This window comes from Danaus plexippus, chromosome 25, assembly GCF_018135715.1.
Source record: "Danaus plexippus chromosome 25, MEX_DaPlex, whole genome shotgun sequence".
NCBI classification, from domain to species: domain Eukaryota; kingdom Metazoa; phylum Arthropoda; class Insecta; order Lepidoptera; family Nymphalidae; genus Danaus; species Danaus plexippus.
In genome coordinates this window covers 2,584,018-2,608,247 of record NC_083553.1, presented here as the reverse complement: position 1 = coordinate 2,608,247, position 24,230 = coordinate 2,584,018, and the positions used below count along the sequence as shown (strand labels likewise).

At 29.9% G+C, this 24,230-nt stretch overlaps 1 protein-coding gene across 1 annotated transcript; it reads right to left on the bottom strand.

The window, feature by feature from the left end:
• Window positions 1–5,011: 5,011 nt before the first annotated feature.
• On the bottom strand, window positions 5,012–18,584 carry LOC116775177 (facilitated trehalose transporter Tret1-like). The gene is made up of 8 exons (XM_032668019.2): window positions 18,424–18,584; window positions 13,427–13,656; window positions 10,895–11,064; window positions 8,723–8,876; window positions 8,394–8,526; window positions 6,921–7,150; window positions 6,183–6,377; window positions 5,012–5,701 (listed from the first exon to the last, which is right to left on the bottom strand). The coding sequence occupies exons 1-8, from the start codon at window positions 18,518–18,520 to the stop codon at window positions 5,453–5,455; spliced, it is 1,458 nt and encodes a 485-aa protein (XP_032523910.2). The 5' UTR covers window positions 18,521–18,584; the 3' UTR covers window positions 5,012–5,452.
• Window positions 18,585–24,230: the final 5,646 nt, after the last annotated feature.

The following is a 24,230-nucleotide window of genomic DNA, read 5'->3' as shown; positions in this document are numbered from 1 at the left end:
TTTCAGCTAAGTTACTCGAGGCTAACATTTACCGAGTTCAATTATACCGTGTGATAAATGTCATACCAAGCCTCCAGTATTTATAGTCGTGATACTTACGACCTGTGATTAGATATACGATTATATAATTATTCTTGACTAAACACGTAATCACTGAACTCGGATGTGTCCGTCTGACCTTTCGAGGACCATTAATTTATGTCGTGGATATAGTTCTTGTTTTGGATACATTTTTATGATAGTAATGACGCATGACGAGAATTTAATTCATATTATTAAATTGGTAAAGAGGTCCGCAATCATATAAGAGACATACCAACGGCAGAAAAGGTGAAGTTATTTCTTACATGCAGTTTTGTAACTACAATAGTTCCAATTAAAATGAGGTGACCTTTAATGTCTGGCAATTAGAATATTACGACAAGGTAAGAAAAAATGTTAAGGAAATTTGACACTTAATTTTATTAGACACAAGTGTCAAAATTAATAGGGGTTTTTTTATGACAAAACATTGAATAGCTAATAGCTAATCACAAGTTCGTATCGTCATTCAGTTATGACGCGCTTCTCGTTCCTCAATTAATAATAGTACGTTAATACTATAATGTTTTGTCTGAAGATATATCGTCTTATATACCGATTAGTTTACTGCCCATACTATCAAAAGTTATAGAAATACTTTTCTTAAAGAGACTAAATACCGTAATTGTGGACAGTAAAATAATACCAGATCACCAATTTGGCTTTAGGAAAAAGCATAGCACTATCGCAAAGCAGAGCAAAGCAAAGCATAGCAAGATCCTCACTGCAGACTTACCAATAGATGGTGTGGTAGTGGGTACTTTTGCTGATGACACGGCGGCTTTAACTGTACATGATGAACCAGCACAAGCAAGTAACATGCTACAGCTCTCTCTAAACAGCATCACAAACTGGCAAACCACCTAACGGATAAAAGCAAATGACAGCAAGTCCGTGCAGGTAACCTTTACGACTCGTCGCGATACATGTCCCCCTGTGAACCTCAATGGAGTACAGATACCCAAAGCAAATGAAGCCCTATATCTTGGCGTTTACCTCGATCATCGCCTCACCTGGAGGACACATATTTTCACAAACAGAAAGCATTGGGGATGCAATTAAGAAAAATATACTTGATGCTCAGAAAGGAATCACAGTTGTCTATGAAGAACAAACTCCTATTATACAAACGTCTCATCGAGCCAATCTGGACTTACGGATTCCAACTCTGGGGCACAGCTGCTATCTCTAACCTGGAAAAACTCCAAAGTTTCCAATCCAAACTTCTTAGGATAATAACAGACGCTCCGTGGTTTTCACCAAGACCTTGAAATAAGAACAGTCCAAGAAGAGATCAAGAACTCAATGAAATCCTACAGAATCAGACTAGAAACCATCCAAGCATACTGACGACGCACTTAATGAGTAACACATCAATATTCAAAAGGCTAGAAAAGAAAGTCCCCTAGAGACTAGCTATTCTTAAATATAAATAAAGAGCGTGTCACTGGACTCGCGGCTCTCCAAGACGAAATGCATAAATTAAAAACTGTACCCTAACTGTTCACAGAAACAGATTGCATTAAATGATAATAATTAAAAAATAATGTGAAAAGATTATTGTATGAAATTTTTTAACGTTCCTTATGTATCCCGACGATTTTTTTTTTATTTCGAATTGTCTATAGCTGTTAGCCACTTTTGGCTTTTACAGCGTCACCGAGAGGGATGGGTGGCCCTATGGGACCTACCCGTTTAATTCGGGCCCGAAGGGCCGTCCCGACGGAGGGGTACGTCCGTCCCGAGGGTGCCTCTAACAGGCCGGACCTCAGCTTAGGACGTCGTTGTAGTAGGGGATGACATCGGAGATTGGATTACATGGCGAAGGCGGTGTGTGTTGGTGTGATTTTGTGTAATGGGGTCATCGCGTCTGTGTCGTCGTTTGTTATCTTATCATCAGGGTCTAGGAGAACGTATTTGGGACGCCTCTTGCCTAGCGGGGAGTTCGGTGATGGGGAATAGTCACACGCTTTGAAACCCGACGATTCAAACTTAAGCTAAGCTAGGAGTTTAAATTTCAAAAAGTATTTAACGATTAATTTCAGTGTGAAGTACATACACAAACATTATTTAATTTACCAAATACCTGTTTCATTGCTTAATAAATAATATAATTTGCATACTTTAAAATTACTCATACTGCTGCCCACTTAAAATATCAAATAATTCGTTTTTTTTTTCATAATGTAGCTCGTAATAAAAAAAATTCTTAAAGAAATGTAGGTGATGTCGAATGTACAACAGAAATTAATGTAGGTACATTATATACAACCTTTTCTATATATTCCGTCAAATAAACAAATAATATGAAACTTTTGATTTTTGTATATAAACCGCGACATTCCAATTTTAAAAATAGGAAGAGGGAATCAACTAAAACTTAGGAAATTATAAGTAATTATATTTTATTAACATAATAAAAAACATCTCTACAGTCATAAAAATGTAAAAAAGTATAAAATTTATAATACAATAGTAAATTTTTATCTCAAACGCTAAAATTTTATTAATTACAAAACTTGCTGCAATTCGTACCTATTTAGTTCATAGTTATGACGTTTACATCAGGTGTCGTTTGTCAGTAATTTATTTTGGCATTTTAAGGATGACGAATGAAGAAAAGAAAAGTTCCCCACAGTACTCAAGATTATAATTGTCCAACAAATAAAACCGTTGACATTGGCAGAATATTCCACGATGCTAGTGCGAATGAAGCCATAGCTTAAAAAAAGAGGAAAGTCTTTTTTCGAGATTTTAAAAAGGATCTTAAAAGTGTATGCAAAAGTTTTAAAAAATTCCACGGCATCAGGGCATTTAAAAGACAAAGCTCTTTAATAGATCTCTGAAGCTATCCCAAAAAGCAACACGGAAAACAGGATGGCTAGAAACGCTATCTAACATAATGTGTTGGAACAACGTGTCATAGGTTAATTGCACTAATTTAAACTATTTATTCATTGTCACTCAACTTTTAATATGACCATTTTAGTCACAATTTTGTTTATCTGTTTTAAAAAAATAGCAATTGATTTTGTTCAATCTTTTGCTATCTTGAAATCTTAACTGCAGCCGTATCTATTAACGATTAATTTATGATATTAATCTTATCAGTTTTAAAACTATTAGCGTCGTGGGCCAGATTTCTACAGTGCTCCTGACTTCAAATTTAAACTCATACGTAAAAAGTATAAATCGCAAAAGATATTACGAAATAAGTATTACGGTTTAAAAAAAAAAAAAAAAATTTAGACTAAAATTTTAGTTCTCTTACCTGCCTATCAGCGTAATTGTGTATAAGGTTATCAAAGCCGATGTTTTCATCAATTTCGTTTTAAAGTCGCTAAGTTTTTGAATCTAGATTCAGATATCGATGATCGAAAATCGGTCTTCATCGGTTTCAGATTTGTAAACTTCTCTCCTCAGAAGCGATCATAACGGATATCGTCAACAATATTCGCAGTGCTAGCATACATTTGGATTTATTCCGTGAAGTTGCGATCTTCATGAAATTTGAAACAAAAATAGGAGTGGGTCACCACATTCTGGTCAGACGAAAAGAATATCAGAATCACGAGTTCTATCGCCCATGTCTGAATTAAAACCCACGGTTAACTTTAACTGGCGATGACTACTGAGTATGAAGAGGTCAGGTTTTTCCGGAAACTGTTTAATATTGTACATAAAAGACCCAAACTACAAGTACTCATTTGAGTGTTCGATCCTTTCTTTGACCGAAAATAATATAGTATCCAAAAGGTTGTTGAAAAGTTCAATCTCCATTTTTTTTCTGTAGAGGTTATACTGTCATCGCGAGCAGTTTCACCAGCTTGAAGTTAAGTATTTCCAATCCTTGTTGGAGCTTTCAATTCAGGTCCGATTTCTAGTTCTTTAACCAATTCTATCTCAACTAAACTAGCGCGTTTAAAGCCTTTATGGCTGTAGTATTCCAAGAAATTGCAGCAGTTTTGCAACATTTCTGTTCATTTATATATCAATCATCAATCACAAAATTTACTCGAAAATTTAGTCATACCAAATAACCAATGAAACCATGAAGCTGAAATCTTTTAGCTGTTCGGCTGGAGTAGTAGCCTCATCAGACAGTTGAACATCGGTCTACTGAGTTTAAATATTTGAAATTGTTGTTTTTGTAGTTACACTAATTTTACTAACAATAATGAGATGCTTTTGTCCCTTCTTAAAACATAACGCCATCTCTTTTTAACCCAAAATGTTAAAAAGAGATGGACATTGACTTTCTATATGATTCGGGATTCCCGAAAAAAGAACGAACTTATTGCAGCGCTTTGATCGAACAGATTAAATACTTTTTTCCGTTGAAGTATTGCCAACATAAAGATTCTTTCGTTTTAGGGAATTTACGAGTAAGTAGATCTCGAAAAAAAGACAAGGCTTTGGATAAAAAGGGTGCAGTAGGGGGCTATCGGCCAACCGCGACAAATCCCAACGTCGCTACTGCATCTAATAAGTTCGAATATAGAAGTATATGAGTTTTTTAATATTATAAAAGTATTTTGTTTAAAGATGTGTGACTCTGAATAACTCTACTCCTACTTCCTAAAAGTCATCTGTATGCTCACCTTCGCTACGTATCGCTACGTAATAAATGCAGTTTTTAAATTATAAATCCTGTCACATTACAGTTGGCCATTTAATAAGATACGCTTCACGCTCCGTATGTCGTGTGTCGATGCAAACTTTTGTTATGCATAACGCAGACGATTTGCAATATAACAAAAGCACAGACAATAGTTATCACTAACAGTAATGTCATTCTGTCTGGTTTTCTTCAAGGTCAGACTTTTAAATCGTATAATTTAAATTTTATCTTAGTGTTTTTCATTATTATTGTGCTACCGATAGAATAATATATTTAAAAATGGAATTTGTTAAAAAAAAACAAGGTGTATATAATTTTAACAATTATATTTGGAACTTATATTTAACAGGATAAATTACGATCAATTATTTTACACATATAACATCATTCTATTATAATTTTCTATATACTATATAAAAACATTTTGAAATTACTTAGTTTGAAATCTATTATGTACAAAATTTATATTATCTGCGTGTTTTAATTTCATTGCTCTTATAGGGATGTAAGCAACTTGTATGGGTTCAACAAGTATTGTTAATGCGTAAAAAATTAAATTATTCCCCTTACATATAACAGAACAATCTTTTATCGGTACAGGGTACTAACATAAACAATAACACTCTTTACAACTAGAACATAACTAAAGATACATCTAATACAGTCTTGATTTGTATGACAAATCATTATATGACGGAATATCGTAAATCAGATATCAATAACTATCATTATATATAGAGTTAATGTTATCTATGGCACAGCTTTTATTCTGTCATTATCTTTCTTTGACAGTTTCTCGTATATTTCTTCGACGGTTTTATGCCTCGTCTCCGGGAATACAATAACGGTGTACAGGGATGCGGAGAAACAGACGATGGAAAAGAACAAGAAGGTCCAATGGATACTGATGAGCTCTGATATCTTAGTGAACCATTTCATTTGTACGAAGTTGCTGAGCTTAGCACATATGTTCGCGAAAGACGACACCGTTCCACGGAGCTGGAATTGTGTATATTGATATATTGTGAGTGTTGTAAGTGCTTATGTGCTTCGTGTTGTATGAAAGCTATATATTATAATGGCTTTATATAAAGATTATCGGGTTTGATCCTGCTTTATGTATAATGAATGTTTTTGTCAGTCTCATTTGTGAGGGAAAATGCTCTGACGAAAATTTTATATCGCTTGATCATTTCTTGAAGGTATTAATGTATCAGGGCTTGTTCGAACCATTTCTATAATTGTATTGGAAACACGAGCTTAACATTACATATTTAGTTTACATGTCATTTTTACATATATATATATAGTTGAAAACTTATATATATATATATATATATATAGTTTTCAACTCTTATATAGCTAAAATACAACTCCAATTACTTTTAAATAATTACTCAGTATAAGTTTATAGCAATGATTTTTAAAGTAATAATAATATAGGCACTTGAATATAAAAGCTAAATAAGGTTAAGCATACCTGGAAGCTGAACAGGTCGGTGATAATGATGTACGATATCGGCTGGAAGCCTCCTGCATCAGCGAAGATGCACATACACATAGCCACCACGGGCACCCAGCCTGGTAGCCAAGTACCATTGCTGGTGAAATAGAACCAGCCAGATAGTACCAGCATGCCTGCTCCTACCACCAGCGACGTCACCACCAACAGAAGCTGTTGGAGACGGTTATCATTGAAGTTACTGTAACTGAGTCTCATAGGTGGTATAATGAATAGGGATTTCTGTATTTAAGATTGTTTTTCTTGCAAATTAATCCATCAGATATATGCCAAAGTTTGCCTCCAGCTAGCGATGTCAGTGTTACTAGCTAGTGTGTAACTTTTTAGGGTAAAGCGGGTATATTGTATCCATATTTATGTATTATGAAAAATCTATTAAATAGGCTCATTAGTTTTTTTTTAGTATTTATTTTCTGTGTAGGTATTTAAGTTAAATTAAGTTATCATTTTAGTGTTAGGTTTCTCAAAGTTTAATGTGTATGATATGTATAATATATTATTGTACATCTATATATGAATATCATGAGGAAACCTGGACTTATAATTTCAAATTATAAGTTTGAAATCGCCAACCCGCCTTGAACAAGCGTGGTGATTAATGCTCTAACCCTCTCCTTGTGAGAAGAGGTCTTTGCTCAGCAGTGGGCTCTGATAGGCTGATGATGATGATGTATAAATTATATGTAGATGTCATACCTTCCTCCCTGTTTTTTCCACTATACATGTAGCTACAATGGAGCCCAATAGTTGCACTACTCCTATCATCATGACCTGCTTGTTGGGACTCAGTTTAAGACTTATGGATTCCGACGCCCTCTCAAACACGAAACCAGCGTATATCAACACTATGAGATAGCCATCGAATTGTTGAGTTATCTTTATAACCAGGGTTATTATGAACGCTTTAAACGCTGCTCTGTCTCGTACTGAAAGGAAATGTCAAATGTTACTATAATTATGAGGTCTAACACACATCTCTTCTGCTCGTGATCAGGGTTGCTGCAAAGTAAGCGAAACGTCGGGAGTGTATTAATAATAATGTTAGTTTAGTTTAATTACTATAATTCTTACAACTGATTTAATTGGAGGAAATGTAAAGTAAGGCTGAATTAAAATAGTTTATTTTTAAATTTAGTAAAGTATTCGTTTTTGGTTTCTATGTTGCTTAATGCTTAGAACGATACAACCATCTATCTTCTAGATTATATTTAGGGGTCTGTGGCCTTACTGTCGGATGAATCTGGGTTGATTCAATTCGTTCGTTTGTAACTAAAAACAAATTATTACAAAAGAACAAATGTTTGAGTATTCAGGTTTTTTTAGTCCGCGTGAAATTGTAAGGGTAACTGAAGTAAGTTAAGCAACGCGTATATTGCGATAATGTCTTTGTCTTGTGGAAGAAGTAACTAAATTACTTTTCAGAATGTATATTAAGATAGACGAACGCTTTACTTATTGATTCATATGTGCTTCTTCAAAACTACATATTAAGTTATATCACATAGTTTTCCATTAAACTGGACATTTCAGCGTTATATACTTTGTGTGACATAGATTTGAAAATAATGATGAAAGTGGAACTTGATTAGGACATAAGACTTTTACACGTCTCGTTCGTTTGGAATTACATATTAGTGCCTTAATTTATTATTCCGTATATTTATTTAATTTTAATTATATTATTTAGGTGTATAATGTTTATGTGAGTATGAAGCGGAATTTAAATCGTATTATCAAACAATGTTTTGAGATTTAAATTCTACTAACAGTATAAAGAATTCGTAATACGTCCTTAAAACGTTATACATTTTACATGAAGATGTAAATTCTATGCAAATAGCTAGAATTTTGAATTTAGAATTCACATTTTGGCACAGATATAAGGAACTATTCTGCCACAAGAACATAATGCGTACGTCGTGCCAATTATTACAAACACCATTGGATATATTTAAATCAACTTCCTTTATGAATTGACGTCTTTGAATTTATATACTATAAAATATGACCGGAATTAACTTTATTCCGTCTTTTCTAATATAGATGTCACATTCTTGTTATTTGTCCTCGGTTTTTGACGGTGGAATAAAAACGTTAAAAATTTACGTGACGTTTGTTGATGTTCAAATAGAATTGACTAGGTTAAGTTATGATAAAGTTTGTATTTACAAATAATTCTCCAGACGGATTTGCTGTCAGCTTTGGTCTGTTTTTCCACGTTCACGATATTGTCTATGTCCTGTTCAAGAGTTTGGTCCATGACGCTCAGACCTCGAAGCCATGCTAACACAGTTTTGGCCTCCTGAAAAAAAAAACACCAGATGTCAATTGAATAGCCGTTAATAAGAAATAGGAAAATAGATTTTTTTCCGTATCGGGTCGATTTATATATTTTTATACCATAAATAATGCTATGTATGATTTGAATGAGTTTGAATCGTGTTTTAACAAAAAATAAAATGATTTTGAAACAAAATATACGTTTATGTACCACTTACGTCAATCTTGCCTTGTTTCACAAGAAACTCTGGTGTCTCCGGCATCACAAGAAATATAAATAATACTAATGTGGGCACCAACAGACCGATCCATAGCATCGTGTTAACAGCGAGTAGATCCGCGAAAACATAACTAGCTAGGTAGCCGATATTCCTGGCAAAATAAATAAAATATATAAATCACTAATCTAACATAACTTTTTTTTATAATTTTTAGCAATTTGCTCATTTAATTTAATACAATAATATATCAGTTTCGTATTTTTAATACTTCCAAAAGGTATGTAAATAATGAAAATATATTTTTAAATATTATTATAATTATTTTTATTTTGATATTCCTGAACGGATGATTGACGGGTAAGTACAGTTTTAGGGATACATATTGTTTTTCTATGCTGTATTCAATAAAGTTTGAAAATACAGAAATTAAATTCGCGTATAATGAGTAAAATGATAAGAATCAAAATTGAATTTAAATTTGTAGTTTCCGCGTCAATTAAATAATAAAAATATAAAAAATTCAGAGTTAAAATATATATATATATATATATATATATATATATATATATATATATCGTTATAATCGTTGACTTTGTAAAGAGTTTTTTAGGATATATTTCCCAGTTCTCTGATGTAATCCAAGGATTGACTATTGCCATTACTGGAATTAAACTAAATATTAAGGTGTATGTAATTGTTATTTTATTTCAAAATCTCTAAAATGTTCCAAAATTATTCGATCTAATGATCATTCAATTACTAGAAATATTAAATTTAAAAAAAATTTAAAATCCTATGGAAAGGGTTTTTGAAATTTTAATATTTTTTATATTTTCTTTTTCGTCTTTAAAATTATGTTACTTGTATTTAAAACATATATTTTAAGAGTACCGCGTTGTTTGGTTGATAACGGAAAAGTATTCACTTAGAATTATTTATATAAAAACGTCAAAATTTGAATTGACATTTTTTTTTAAAGATGTTTTACTTTATGCGCTTTGGTTTATTTGATGTGAATTAATAAGAAGGAATGGGAGCAAGGTCGCAAAATAATAAAAATAAACATGATAAATTTCATAAAAAAAAACTGGGTTAATATTCGTCTGTTCATTTTGCATAATATAGATTTAGTTTCTATTAAAATTAACCAACGAAGGAATCTATTTTGAATATGTTATCGTGAAGAATTACTTGTTTTGATTTTAAAGAAAAATAAGATGCGGTCTACACGATAGCATGTATTATGTCCTTGATACTGTAACGTATATAAATATATATATATAAAACCTTTTAAATATTTTCAAAAAAGGTTATTTATGTCTGTACATTGAATTTTTTTAATAAAATGTTATGTTACATTAATGAATTATTTAATATCTGTGATTATCGATTTATACATGATATTAGATTTTTAATTTATGAATGCTTAAGGATCTGAAAATAAAAAGACAGTTCTTAATTTTCTTACCCGTTATTATTTTCTTTGACCGTGTCGTGTACATCAGGCTTTATATAAAATTTATAGCAGTGAAACTCAGACGTCAAAATACTTCATCGCACCTAATACATTCCTAGCAAATTTCACATACCTTATAATAATTTAAGTTCATAATTCTAATTACAAAAATAAAATTTTTAGTTAAAACAAAACTTTTAACATAAAAACTTTTTGTACGTTCACATATATTATACAGATTATTCAGATTTTTTTTTATATCTGCGCATTAGTGCCACAGAATAAAAAAAAATATTCCTTGCAAACAAACAATATTTAAATGACGTTGCTTTTAAATGTAACAATATTCAAATGTATACGAAAGGTCGAATTTTGAAATTTGAATTAAATTAAATATTATTTCGTATGAAGCATAATCAAAGTAGCTAGTTTGAGCTGCTACCTGCTACAAGGTTTTATAATACTTAGCTATAGACAGTTTCATTGTTTTTATGACGTCGTTTGAAGATTTTAGGAATTGGAAGCATTGAAATTGACGTTAATGATTTGCCGATTAAAACTCGTAGTGCCAACTCGCGAAACATCGTAGCCTGTGACCCCGAGGGGATTTTCCTTGAGAAACTTTTGTTTATACGGATATAATGTTAATAATTAAGGACAGATTGAGATGCGTTACGTTACGTAAATCAAATCAATGTATGAACTATTATTACCTGTTTAAAATCAGCAACGAACCAAGAGCACCTCGTAGATCGATGTCGCTTATTTCTTTCAAATATATTGGCAGCACTATGTAGCAAGCCGAGCAAGGTATGCCGGCTATAGCACGTGCTAGGATCAGCGCCCATGGACGAATGCACAGCAGCTTGATTTGCCAGTAGAGCTGGAAAATGAGGCTTGGTTTAGATTTATATTCGATTATTACAGAGTACATGAATGTTGTTGTTGTTTTTTTTTGTACATTTTTTATATATGATGCGAGAAACCGTAATATTTTTTGTTCTTTTCTTTGAAACCTGTTTAAGTAGAGGTTGGATGGAACTTGAAAGATATGTAACGTATTTGCTTTAATTAAAACTAATTTTTTTTTTGTAATGGCGAACATTCTGCTTGATAGAGGATGAATTCAATTTATTTTAAATGATAGCATTTGTATTGTTGTGAATGGTTTTAGAATTAAATATATATAGTAGGAGTCAAAATAGCAGACCGCCGAAAACCAACGTACAAATGTATGTCACATTAGCTAGCAAACATTAGTAAGCTACTTTTAAAGCAAAACTTTTTCTGTTATAATTGTTTTGTCATATTTGATTATAAACATTTTTAGATATAAAGTTGCGGAAATTGGTAATAAAGAAAGACATAGGAAGGAAGTTGACATTAAAGGAATTGTAAAGAACGTTAATCTAGTTTTTAAACTCGAATCTATTTAATGTAAAAAATATAAACAATACAGATAATAGAATGAGAGCGGAAAACTTTTTTATTCTAAACTCTGCAAAAAGGTGAGGTTTTTCTGCAAAACATAAAACTATACGATAAAGATATCTTTGGTTGTGTATTTAGATTTTGCTAGAACTGGCTGGAAAATACGTTTAAATTTTAAAAGTATGTATATAAAAAAATGTTACAATTTTAAAAGATGTATTTTAAATGCAGTTTATCTTTATATTGATATTAACGTATTTATTCATGATGTTCGGAAAAATCAAATTGATTTTATAGATTTATGGCCTCTGTTGTGATGAATTTTTAAAATTATGCATAACTTATGTACCACAAGGTCTTAATTACGCTTCCTTATTCCGACATAGTTATAACTTAGCTTATATTTTTGGTGTAGAATATTTTTTGTTTATACAGAAGCTCATCGAAGGACGAATAATGTATAAATGTATCCTTAGCACTGTTTTATTTAAATCAAAATTGGAATTAAAATTTTTACAAACTTTTTTAATCTATGTTTTTTTTTAAACTTCAAATTATATATTTTTAACGTCATACCTGTTATTCTTTATTTGTAATTTAATGTCGTTTTAATAAATAAAAAAAAATATTATCAGAGCTGAAACATACAACAATGTTAATGAATTCATTCATGCTTTTGCCGCGATATTCCGTTTTCAAATGTTTCTATCGTAACTTTATGAGTTTTATAATGAAACGTAGCACGGTTTTGATTTTATGTGTTGGCTAAAGTGTTATATAACTTTATATTACGATATACTTTTACGACATTGCTGTATATTATATGTTATACAAAAGTATATGTCATATAATGTTGGTAAAGCATGGCCTTGGCCGGGTATATGAAATGGATTGACCTTGAATTATCAAAAAAAATACATTTAGACGTAAGCAGAAATTATAAGATTTTTTTGCTAACTTTTTTATAACTAAAGAAAGTATTTGGTTTTTGTTCTTTTTTTAATGCTTCAGGCTTCATTCCAACCGGAATTGTGGTTATATTCTTTTTATAAACTGACATTAACACGTTTTCTAAATAGGTTGTGTCAAAAATATACAGATAACATTAAAAAAAAACATATAAATGTTATATCGAGGGTTATAACCAAAAAAAAAAAAATACTGTTTTAACACAAGTCTCAGTATATTTTTTATTTGACGTCTTAATTGTTTAATAGTGATCGAACATAGTTTTTTCACTCGAATTGTTTTTGTTATCAAAACTTCATTCCTATTATATATAAAAAATACTACTTAAAAAAAAAACACAATTATAAAAAGAGGTTTTATATTTTTTCATTGTTGATCGATAAATATGAAACTTATGATAGTGCCTGAATGTATGCTTATAACTAGTTTGTAACATCGAATTATTGACGAAGCGTGTGTAGTTTTACAATATTAATGTTTTATTTTTTTTGAATGACGTACGTTATTGAATGAAAAACGAGAAACGCTTCGTATGTAGTGTGACAATGGAAGATTGTGCTAAGCACACTGTTGTGTTGCGTGAAAACCTCTCCATTTAACATCTGATTGTAACTATAATATATAAACTTACGTTTTATTTTAATCTCTCCATGTTGGACAACTTTAAAATAAATCAAATTAATGCATTTTTCACTATAATTTTATTTCATTTGGACAAAATTCAAGTAATTTTCTTTGTTCATATTAAATAAGAATTACACAAATAACATAAAATGAAATAAAGATTTTAGAGAATTATATAGCTTTGTTATAATTGTTCCATATCAACCATGAACCGTACTCACGATTAAAGACAACGTGGTGATCAGAGCCATGATCTTTCTTCCATATCTGTCTGTGAGGTACCCCATCGGAGCTCCAAAGATGATAGCAGTGATGTAAGTCACTGAGGTCATCCAAGATATGTCCGAGCTGGTGTAAGGAACCGGCGCTGGGCCCGAAGGTGACTGCAGCACTGAGATCATAGGAGACAACCAGCCTTGCACCATACCGAAGCTCAACAAAGGAATTGTTACTGTGAAAATATTAATAAAGCCTTATATCAGCATCCTGGCTATATTAAAACAAAAATACATTGATTTTCCTCAAATTTTTCCCACATTGGTCGGCATTAACAAAATCTTATTGTAAATTGCTTACAAAAATTATATGATAGTTAGCCAAAAAAAAAAATAACTCCTGCGGCAACTGGGAGATAGACAATAAGGTTTTGCTCTAATAAGCCCATAGACAAAATTTAATTCCATACTATACATAGACTTTTTTCATTTCGAAAAATCACACGAGGTTCTTAAAAAAACGACTATAGAAGCAGTAGTTCATAACAAATCAAATGTAGATAATAAGAATTCGTTTGTATAACTAATGAGCAATCAACGGCCATTTTAATTTACTCGATAACAAACGCTATGAATTCCCGTAATGGGCTATTTTAGAATACACGGACGGATGGTTTGCTCAATTATCTACGTGTATAATAATGGCAGTTTTTGTATTCAATGTTTACACGTCATGCAAACATTTCATTTGATTCATAAAACGGTTTTAATGCTTTTCATTCATAATTCTACAGCGATAAGATTGTTAAGCAATTTCTCTGATTCTATATACCAACATAAAAATTGTTTCTTACAATTAAAATCTTATGAGATGTTATTAATTTTTTTTTTGCATTCTGACAGACTATAACATGCATGTAGGATAATTAAAAATTATTGATTATCTGTGATTTTTGACGAATTTTTATCAGGTACCGACGAATATGCAATTATCTGGTCTTCAAACGATAGTTATAATCTTTTAGCTTATAATGACGCGAAAATTTTTAAGGCCCTTGTAATATAATAAATTTTTATTCAAAAAAAAAAACTTCTTCTTTCATTCATTTACTTAGCGTGGTATATTTTAGAGTAACTGTCAATTTGATTCTATTATATACGATGTTCTATATATAAGGAATGCTTATAGCTTTACTGTATGTTTACAATACCGGCTTATTTTATGATAATTAATCTTATGTTACCTTGAACGTGTTTATTCCAGGTGTATTATGATAAAATGGAATCAATTGTATTTTTCTTTAAGTATTTTATATTTGATAGTTATAATAAGAATTCAATTTGAATGAATATTCTTCGTAGCTTTGAGATGCTAAATTAATATTTAAATGTATCTTTTATATCTTAAAATTTTCTATCGATATAATTTACAACGATTATACGAGAAACATAAATATCATATATATTGTAAATTGTTTACTAATATAACATAATCAGGGATTGCACCTCAGCTGAGGTTTCCGGAAATTAGTGGGATTCATCACTAATTAATTCCTTCCGGGATTCAAGTTAATTCGTAATTGAGAAAAAAATTAGTTACAAAAACAGAATTTTTTAATCCGTCACTTATTTATATTTATATCCTATCGTTCATCGCACAGATGATCGAGGTCGTATATAATTGAAGGCAAAAATGAGATGTAAACAAGAAAATAGCAACATAAATAAGAATATATATTTTTTAAAAACAAAAGGTGGCGAAGAAAAATATTCAAATTGCATTTGCCACAGAAAATATTTAGTTTGAGGCTGTATATCTTTTATTTCGTTATGGCTAATAAGAGTATGTTTTGTTAAGACCCGAGAACAGAATTGCAATGAAGACTTTAAAACAATTTACATAAACAATGTTTATAAAAAACAGTAGATTATTAGGAAAAATGTGTTCGTCTGTTAAATTTAAATCATCGCTTACTCCAAACAAAAAAATGATAGCCGTACCTGAATAATACCGACAACAAATAAAAATTTAAAAAAAGTGTACACAAATGTGGTTCCTTTTTTAAATTAATGATAGTTGTTTGAGTTTATTTTTTGCGTCTTAGCGCTCTAAGCGGTATTAGTTTTGCATTTCATACAGTAAAAATCGGTCAAGCGCTTAAATTAATCGCATTTGCACACATATGTTTTGATATAATTAATTATAGTTCACATAGGATTGGTATTTAGTGCTTAGAAAGTAGAGAGATTAACATAATAATACGTTTAAAAATAACTGGTTTTTAGAAAATTCGTCAGTATTCTAATGTAACTTTAGAAAAGGAATAGATAATTAAGAAATGACAAATAGAATATCGATTTATTATAATCTGTGCAAACAAACGAATCGTATATAACAATGTGATAATTGATCGCCAATATTTATATATATTGTTAGTATATGTTTTATTAATAATGTTGATAAATTTATTCTATGATGCTAGTTACTTTAGATTACCCGTCGTAAAACATTATTCAAAAAATTGTTACTTTTAATGTATTTATCATAATAAATTTAAACAAAAAAAGCAGTATTTTATTTAACTAATGACCAGATTTTTACCTAAACGATTTTTGGATTAGGATTGTTTTTAGCTTACATAAAGAATATTAGTACAACATATTATCGTTTTGAAACATAAAAAAATACTTCATTACGAACTTAAATTTTCCGTTACATCAAAACAAGAAATAAGAGATTGCTGTTTGTTGGTTGTTGAACTTCCCGGTTTATTTTTGGATGATAAAAAAAAAATGCATTTTGCATAAAACATTTGGTATTGATATAACTTTGTTTGAAAACCGGTAAAAGTTCGGTTAATATTACATCAAAATCTTATATGAACTCATTTTTAATACAAATAATAAAATGAAGTCCGTGAATTATGTTATACGTATGTGTCAAGATGACGTCTTGGTATTAATTCACACTCATTAAGGACATGCCTGAATTTGTCAATGTTAGTCGGTTACTATACCAATAATGTTATAAAGTAGGTTCAACTTAATTTTGTCGGTGCAACAGTTCAGAAGGTTTAAGGATAGAAGGTCGATAATTTTTCTTTTAAGGTTAATTTTCATGTCAAAATGTTAGTGGCAAATGATTTGTTGACGAGATTAAATAATTTTTAATAACATCTTCATGTTGTATTGAAAAGTTATATAACAATTTGACGAAAGTTTAAATTAAATCTTTATATTTAGGATACGACAATTCTTTTTGATGTTTCTCAAAAATTTTTTTTTTTTTGAGATTACTCCATAAATTCCCGATTCAGAAAAAAAAACATGAAGTCAAATTACGCTTTGGTATATTTCTAAATATATATTTAAAATTATCAGTTAAATGTCTTTTTCTATAAACCTAATCATACATTTAACTGTTGTTAGACGATTGTGCAGTTAGACGAGTTGATAACTATCTTTGCTATGTAATAAGATTTCCAAAAAATATGTAAAAATTATTGAAAAATGTTAATGTATTTATGGTCTGTAATATAATTAATAATTTTGACTCTGTATATTATTTATTAAGTAGGTTGATATTTTTGATTTAGAAAGTTTTATTTTGTTTTCTATCGTTAAGGTTATTCACATCGAATATTTGTATATTCAAATAAGAATGCAGAGATTACAGACTCGATAGAAGAGAAAAAAAATAAATAAATGATACGTCATAATCAGTGTTGTGACGTTTACGAATTTGTTGACACATGACGTTTATATTTTTAAAGATTTAGTAACTAAAATTATACAATTGCATGATAAATCCATCATTTTATTATTATTATTATTATTATAATTTAACGGAATTATCACAACTGTTTAAAGAATTAAATCACAGAAAACAAACCTATTTAATTTAAATATGTGTTTAACTTAAATGCCCTTAAAATTGTTAAAAAAACTAAATGATTTTTTTATCTTGTATAGTATCGGACTAATTCGAATATTGTCTGTGACGAGGATTTCTGTTTAAACTTCCTGGTTTGGATTCTAATTAATGAGTGAAATGCAAATAACATTATACATAAATAATAATAATAATTATATATTTTCATTTTAAATTATAATTGCATATTTTAATGTTCGTAGTATTCGAGTTTCAAAATACGTGATTAGTTAATTCACTTCTGTACATTGCCTAGACTGTAAATATTTACTTTGCTTAAGAAACGTCACAGATAATTTCAAGGTATAAGTTAAGTTGAATATTTTAATGAATACATTATAAGTCATTTTCAAAATTTTCCATGTACAGAATACGATTCAAGTAAATGATGTAATAATAACCCGCTGTTCTGAAATTTTTGTAACAATCGATCTAAAATTTTAGTTTATTCAATATAAATAACTCACTTGAATTTAACTGTCTGTGTAACTTTTTAGATTTAAATATAAATATGCAATTTTATTTACACGCTGATAAAAAAAAGATATGACTTTAGGAGTGACTATATGAAAAAAAAAAAAAATTGCAATTGTCGTTTTATTCCCGCTAATTTTAGTTTGAGTTGCATTTTTACGTTCATAGTAATTGTATTTAATTATAACTATTAAGGCAAACATGTACATACAACAAAGAAATAAATAGTGAGATTCTGGATTTTACAAAAAGAAGGTATTAAATTTTAACAAATATGTATATATATATATATATATAGAATATAAATGGCTTAGAAAACATTATAATGATTTATTAATACAAAAAATTTGAATATTAAAATGTAACGAGTTACCATTTACAACAAACAAAATTAGCATTTTCAATGTTTTTTTGTTATGTTAGGGTAAAACCCGATGTATAATACGATCTCATCTTATTTAACGGGATTACACAAAAATAACTCACTTAACTTCTCCAAAGTTCAACATAAACAAATAAAATTTAACAATGAATTCTATATTAATTTCAATAACGGAATAAACGAGAAGTTATATAAATATAAATACGTAAAACTTACTGATAATGGCGAACACATATTGGTTTATTCTCGTTCCATTCTGCCACATTAGTTTTGATAATATAAGATTCATTTTGTTATAAACACTTTTTAACATCCAAACACCACAATGTCTTCCTCAGTACTGCGAGGTAGATGGCTGCGTCGCCGGCATGACACTGCCTTATAAAATTAATGAATTATTTGCTTCACTTCTATTACAAGGACTCGAGCTTTTTGATTATGTACGTAAAAATTATATGAATTTTACATGAAAAAAAATGTAATGTTATTTGAGTTTTAATTGTTTTTTTTTTTTCTTTTATTTAAACGCTATGAGGCTGTTTCGCTCGAATTTAATGAATGACAATACAGTAATAAAATGTTGGAGGTATTTTTATTTGATTCGTTTGCAAATCATCTTTATCGGTGGTTTACGAAATGTTGTTTTCTATTTTAGTTTATTTTTTTACTATAGCGGAGGCTTGTTTCGTATTATTATAATATTAAAGTGTTTTGGGTTTTGTCGCATTAAAATTGCTAATAATATTCAATTTTTGATATACATCTGACAATGTATATTTAGGGTTGGTGATATTCATTTTTTTTTTCGGATTTTATTTATATGTATATATATTTAAATATTTCCGCACAATGATACTGATGATGTACCCAATCTAACATCCTCATTGACTGTATATTAATAATTATAGACACGGAGGTTGAATTGAAGGTCTGATCTTAGTATCTACGTTATAAAATATATAACAAAAAAACAAGGGAAGTTTTTTCTTATAGTCAATATTATGTAACTAATATTATATAATTGGGTGTTTGTGTGTCTGTCCCTATTTCTCTATAGATCGGGAGTAATGTCAATCGATTTTCGTTCCAGGAAATCTTAAAACTTTTTGGTCCATATCATATTGAAAAAATCGAAAGGAGACGAGAAAAAAATAATTATTTTACAAGCTACTTCTACAAATCTTATCAAGATTTTATGTTACCTAGCTACCTACCAATTTAATTAATTATGGCTATGAACTAATGAGAAACGTTGTTAGTTACGAGCTCGGAGATAAATGAGATTTTATCCGTCACGTTTTTTCCTTATTTTGGTTATTGTTAGTATATTGGAATTAAGATAATATTAGTATCGCAATATTTTCAAGAAAATTTTTATTAAAGACACGTACTTATTAAGTCTATTATTTAAAAAGTGTGAAAATATTGTAGATTTTTTATTGCCCGTAAAGATTCTGTTGAGGATGCTGTGTCTCGATCAGCATTAGTCCAATTCTCGCAGGACTTATTTGTAGTAGCCTCTTTGGAGAAATGAAAAACAAAGGATATCCTTATGTTTGACAATTGGTGCCATGTAATAAGACAATTAAATAAAAAAATAATAATACATCATTAAACTGGAATGTCAAATCATATGAAAATGAAACCATTGTAACAAAAGTTAATTCGTATTTTAATTCCGCCATTTTTAATTGACATTTGACAGCGCTGTTTACTGTTTCGTCCGGTATTGGCAATTATTACATTTACGTGACCTGTGAAGGTAACGCCGTGGGTGCTTATTTTATGCATAATCTCAATGCACAAGTTTGTTTTAATATGTTTACTGTTAATGCAAAACGGATTAGACAAAAACGTTGGTTTAAATGTACTGTAGCATCTCGATACAACGTGTCAAAATGTTTTGCCCTCTGCAATATCTATACATAAATCTCAATTATAGGAACTTTTGATTACCGATGTACAGACGTTAGGCTATTAAGTTGCTTTTATTTATTAAAAATTTAAAATTGTTGTTTGCAAAAATGAGTTTATTGCCATTATATATATGTAGTAATCAAAATCGAGTCAAATATTTTTAGCGAAGCCAGGGGCGGCTAGAGAAAGATCATGCTACTCTGTTAAAAAAAAGTGCAATTTATTGTTGTTGTTGTTTGTTTAAAATATGTCCTTCATCCGCGCAACGACTGGAAGAGACACGATCCGGGATTAACCTTTGAATGAAATAAAATTTAAAAGCCTCGGCTGAGTTACAATTAGGAGCTTTGTTAGTAGATCTAAAACAAAACAAATTAAATTAGATGCAAACATAGGAGATATATAAAACTAAGACTAATGTTATGTAAAGGTAAAACAATATATAACAAGTTAATTCTATTGATTTTTGTATATGTAGTTACATATAAAGTTACTAAAGGGACCAAAAACTAAAGACAACAAATATTCGGTATTTAAATGACGGGGAATGTCGACGGAGAGGACATCATATAGGGGATGAAGGAGTTTAGGACAGCTGAAGAGAAGATGGGGAACGGAACCTCCGTCAAGGCCACACTCACAAAGTGAAATTTTATACATTGAATGTCAAAAATGACAGCAAAAACATAGCGTAATGATTGTAACAAGTTTTTGGTTACAGACATTAAACTATGCAAGTCTTTATTACCAGACTAAAATAAGGTTTTATGTTAAAAAAAATATAGAAACATTTGTTTAAAATATAGTACAAAAATTATTACCTATATATGTACTTCAACTATTAATATTATTGACGTGAAACTTCTTATGTGACTGCCAACATGGTTGCGTTGAACGCTTAACGTTTTGAGGGGGGGGGGGGGGATAAAAAGAAACAGCTCAAGAGGGAATGCGTGGCGCTCGCACGCATGCCGGCAATCAATTGTGACTTGTAAGTAATATTATTAAAGTTTATTTTAAAGAAACACAAAAAAAATCCTTAAAAATCTATTTCTACCCCCTCCTGTTATAATTCCAACATGACGAAGTTTCAATTCTTCCGCGCGGATGGGCTCCACAGACTATTTTTTTTACGATATTTTGTTACATTATAACAACAATTATAAAGTAACCGCTAATAAAGGTCATTTGCATATTTTAAATCTTTATAAGTTGTAACTTGTTTATACTTTATTCTGTTGTATGTCAAAAAAAAAAAACTATATAATTGTTGCAATAAAGGTGATCAAGTGACAAGAGAATGAGATTGACGTACCCGATTTCTATGAAGATCAACCGGCTCAAAATTAAAAAAAAACATCAAAATTAAAAAAAAAACATCAAAATTTAAAAAAAAAACATCAGTGAGTCTTCACGTATTCCTAATTTTATGTTGCAACCAAAATTTAACAACACATAGTGCACATATACATATATATAAAAAAAATATATTTTAAACAGTTAATGATTAGTAATTTACTGCTACAAAATTGATTAAATTTCTAAAAAAACCATTACGACATTGAAATCAACCATTTGACACATGTTGTATTATAACCTATAATGTTTGTGTCATTTCAATACTCATGTTATGTCATATTGTCACCTTGGTAATTCTGACTAACTTGAATAAATATTTTCTTTAAAAAGTATTTTCATATCCTTAACAACTTATGAATTAAATGCCATTATATTCTTTTAAATAATTGGGATATAGGAATGATATATGCGTGATTTAAAAGATAAATTTCTCCCATAGGTCTATGTGCCTTCTTATAGCTATGCTTTATGAAAATATTTTTTACTCACTGTTCAAAATTCTGGGTATTAGTGTTGTGTAAACTCACCCAAGATACACAGTTATATTATTTATATTTATGCCTATTATTAATTATATTATGGTGAGTATGTTAGGGGCTATTTAGAATATGGAGAAATTCAGTACGCAATTGATTTATTAAGTTAAAAGTAATTTTTATAAGGTAATGTGCAGATGAAGAACAAATAGCTATAGGTAACAGTTAGTTATGAATGCGTTCTAAGTCAACCAATGTAACTTTATCAATATTTTAAAAATGTTCACAACACCCCTTTTTTGTTCGCCAGTGAAAAATATATTAATTTACTGAATCTGTTCCGATGTTTGTGAAATTTTAGACAAAACGCCATTTTGTAAATGATTAGAACATATATTTGTATTAAGTGCAATAACACTATTTTTCTACATATTATTTCTCCACAATATAAACTTATTACAGAGTAGAAACAGTATTTATTTTTCGACTCTCTGGCAACACTATTGATATATAACCTATAAACATTTTTAGAGTTTAATCTTAATTTAAGCAAGTTTGTGGTTTCGTTTGGAAAAATATCACCAACAAAAGTTATCAAGAAAATATAGATAAGCAAACAACATACATTTCATGTCAGGCGCAAATTTTTTTTAAATTGACTGACCATCGAACAGATCCACTCTGTCCTTTCTATGCCAAGGCGATTTAGAATCCGGTTAAAATGTTTATGGAGCGATTGATTCGATTAAGGGGAATTCCTATCTATTTATAAAAGAAATAAAGAGGCTTTTTCCATTCGACAAACCCCTTCGTATTTTCTCCACATAGTAATGAAGATTATAATTGGTCATACAAATAAAAATATTTACTAGTTCAAAGTATTCCACGATTCCATTGCGAATAAGGCATAGCTTAAAAAAGCTTTCACATTTCTGAACATTGTTACTTGCTTTTAGTGATGATAACAAGATATAGGTTACAAGTTTTACTTGGAACTTTGTGTGTGTGTCTGTTTGTGGCATCGTAATTCTCAAACGGATCGACCGATTTTGAAGCGATATTTTAAAGACCAAATTCCTTGTGGTGGATCTTAACCAATTTTAGTTAATATTATTCCAGTAGTATTGTTATACTGTGGTTCTGTTACACCAGATTTTTCCAAATTGATGTGAATTTTTACTCAATCATTACTCCAATCAGGTAACTTTCGCGAAATCAGTATAATATTTAAATGACTAAGTATTAGGTTTTTTTTTTATTTAATAAATGTTTAGGTTATTTACCTCAGTACTGAGGAAAATATAGATACTTTCACTGTGGGAACAACCGTGTTTTGATGGAATCGACATAGATATTTTACTAATCTAGATCAAAGGGGAGTCCCCTACAGGTTCGAACATCTTGTTAGTCTGAATATTATTGCGATAGAAACGAAGGCTAACTATCCTGAACCATAACTTAAAAGCTTGTGTTTTTCCTCAACTCGTTTTATGTTAATTTCAAATCGATTTCATTAAGACTTCCAAAGAAAATCGCTTTTGATAAACAAACACGGAAATCTGTTGCTTGTTATTCTATTATTTGGACTATTTAAATAGTTGTTTTTATTATAAATAGATTATAGATATATATCTCATATATGATTATCGTTATTAGCAATGTCATTTAAATTAACTCGAATAATTCACAGATCTTAACAGTTTAAATTTGGTCAAATAATTACGTCCAGCTAAATACTCACCTTTTCTGTAATCAAAGATACGCTGCTACACACTAACGGACTATTTCTTCCTATTAAAATGAATTAAAGTTTTAACTTGTTATCTTATATTATTTTTTAGTTAAATATCTTAATTTAAAAGCAGACCTGGTAAATACATTTCAACTTCAAACCCCCTAATATATATCGGCGCAAGCAGCTTCAATGACGGATGCAACATGAAAATAACTGTCATCAATTATTATAAAAACTTATTGGTCGTCGTTACTATTGTTAAAAGTAAAACGAAATCAAAAAGAATAGAACTATGTTTGAATTCTGGTATAAATATGACGTCTGGACGCACGACAGCGGACTGCAGAGTTCAGCGAATGCGGATCATCAAGAATGTGATTATGAAGAACCTTCCAGAAGTACAAGAACATTTAGAAAAATTGAAGTTTCATTTTAAAATATCTGGAACTTACTGAAACAAGTGACATGAGTGACGTCAGCGAGGCTGGCGTCCTGCCTTTAAAATAATTATTTTGTAATAAATCCGACATATATAT

Bases quoted from the DNA above. Each gene is read 5' to 3' on its own strand.
- LOC116775177 (XM_032668019.2), bottom strand. From the start codon at position 18,520: ATGTTAAAAAGTGTTTATAACAAAATGAATCTTATATTATCAAAACTA. The intron at 8,877-10,894 runs GTAATAATAGTT...TTATTTTGCCAG, and splicing joins TCGTTGCTGATTTTAAACAG to GAATATCGGCTACCTAGCTA. The intron at 6,378-6,920 runs GTATGACATCTA...CGTCTCCAACAG, and splicing joins TGGAAAAAACAGGGAGGAAG to CTTCTGTTGGTGGTGACGTC.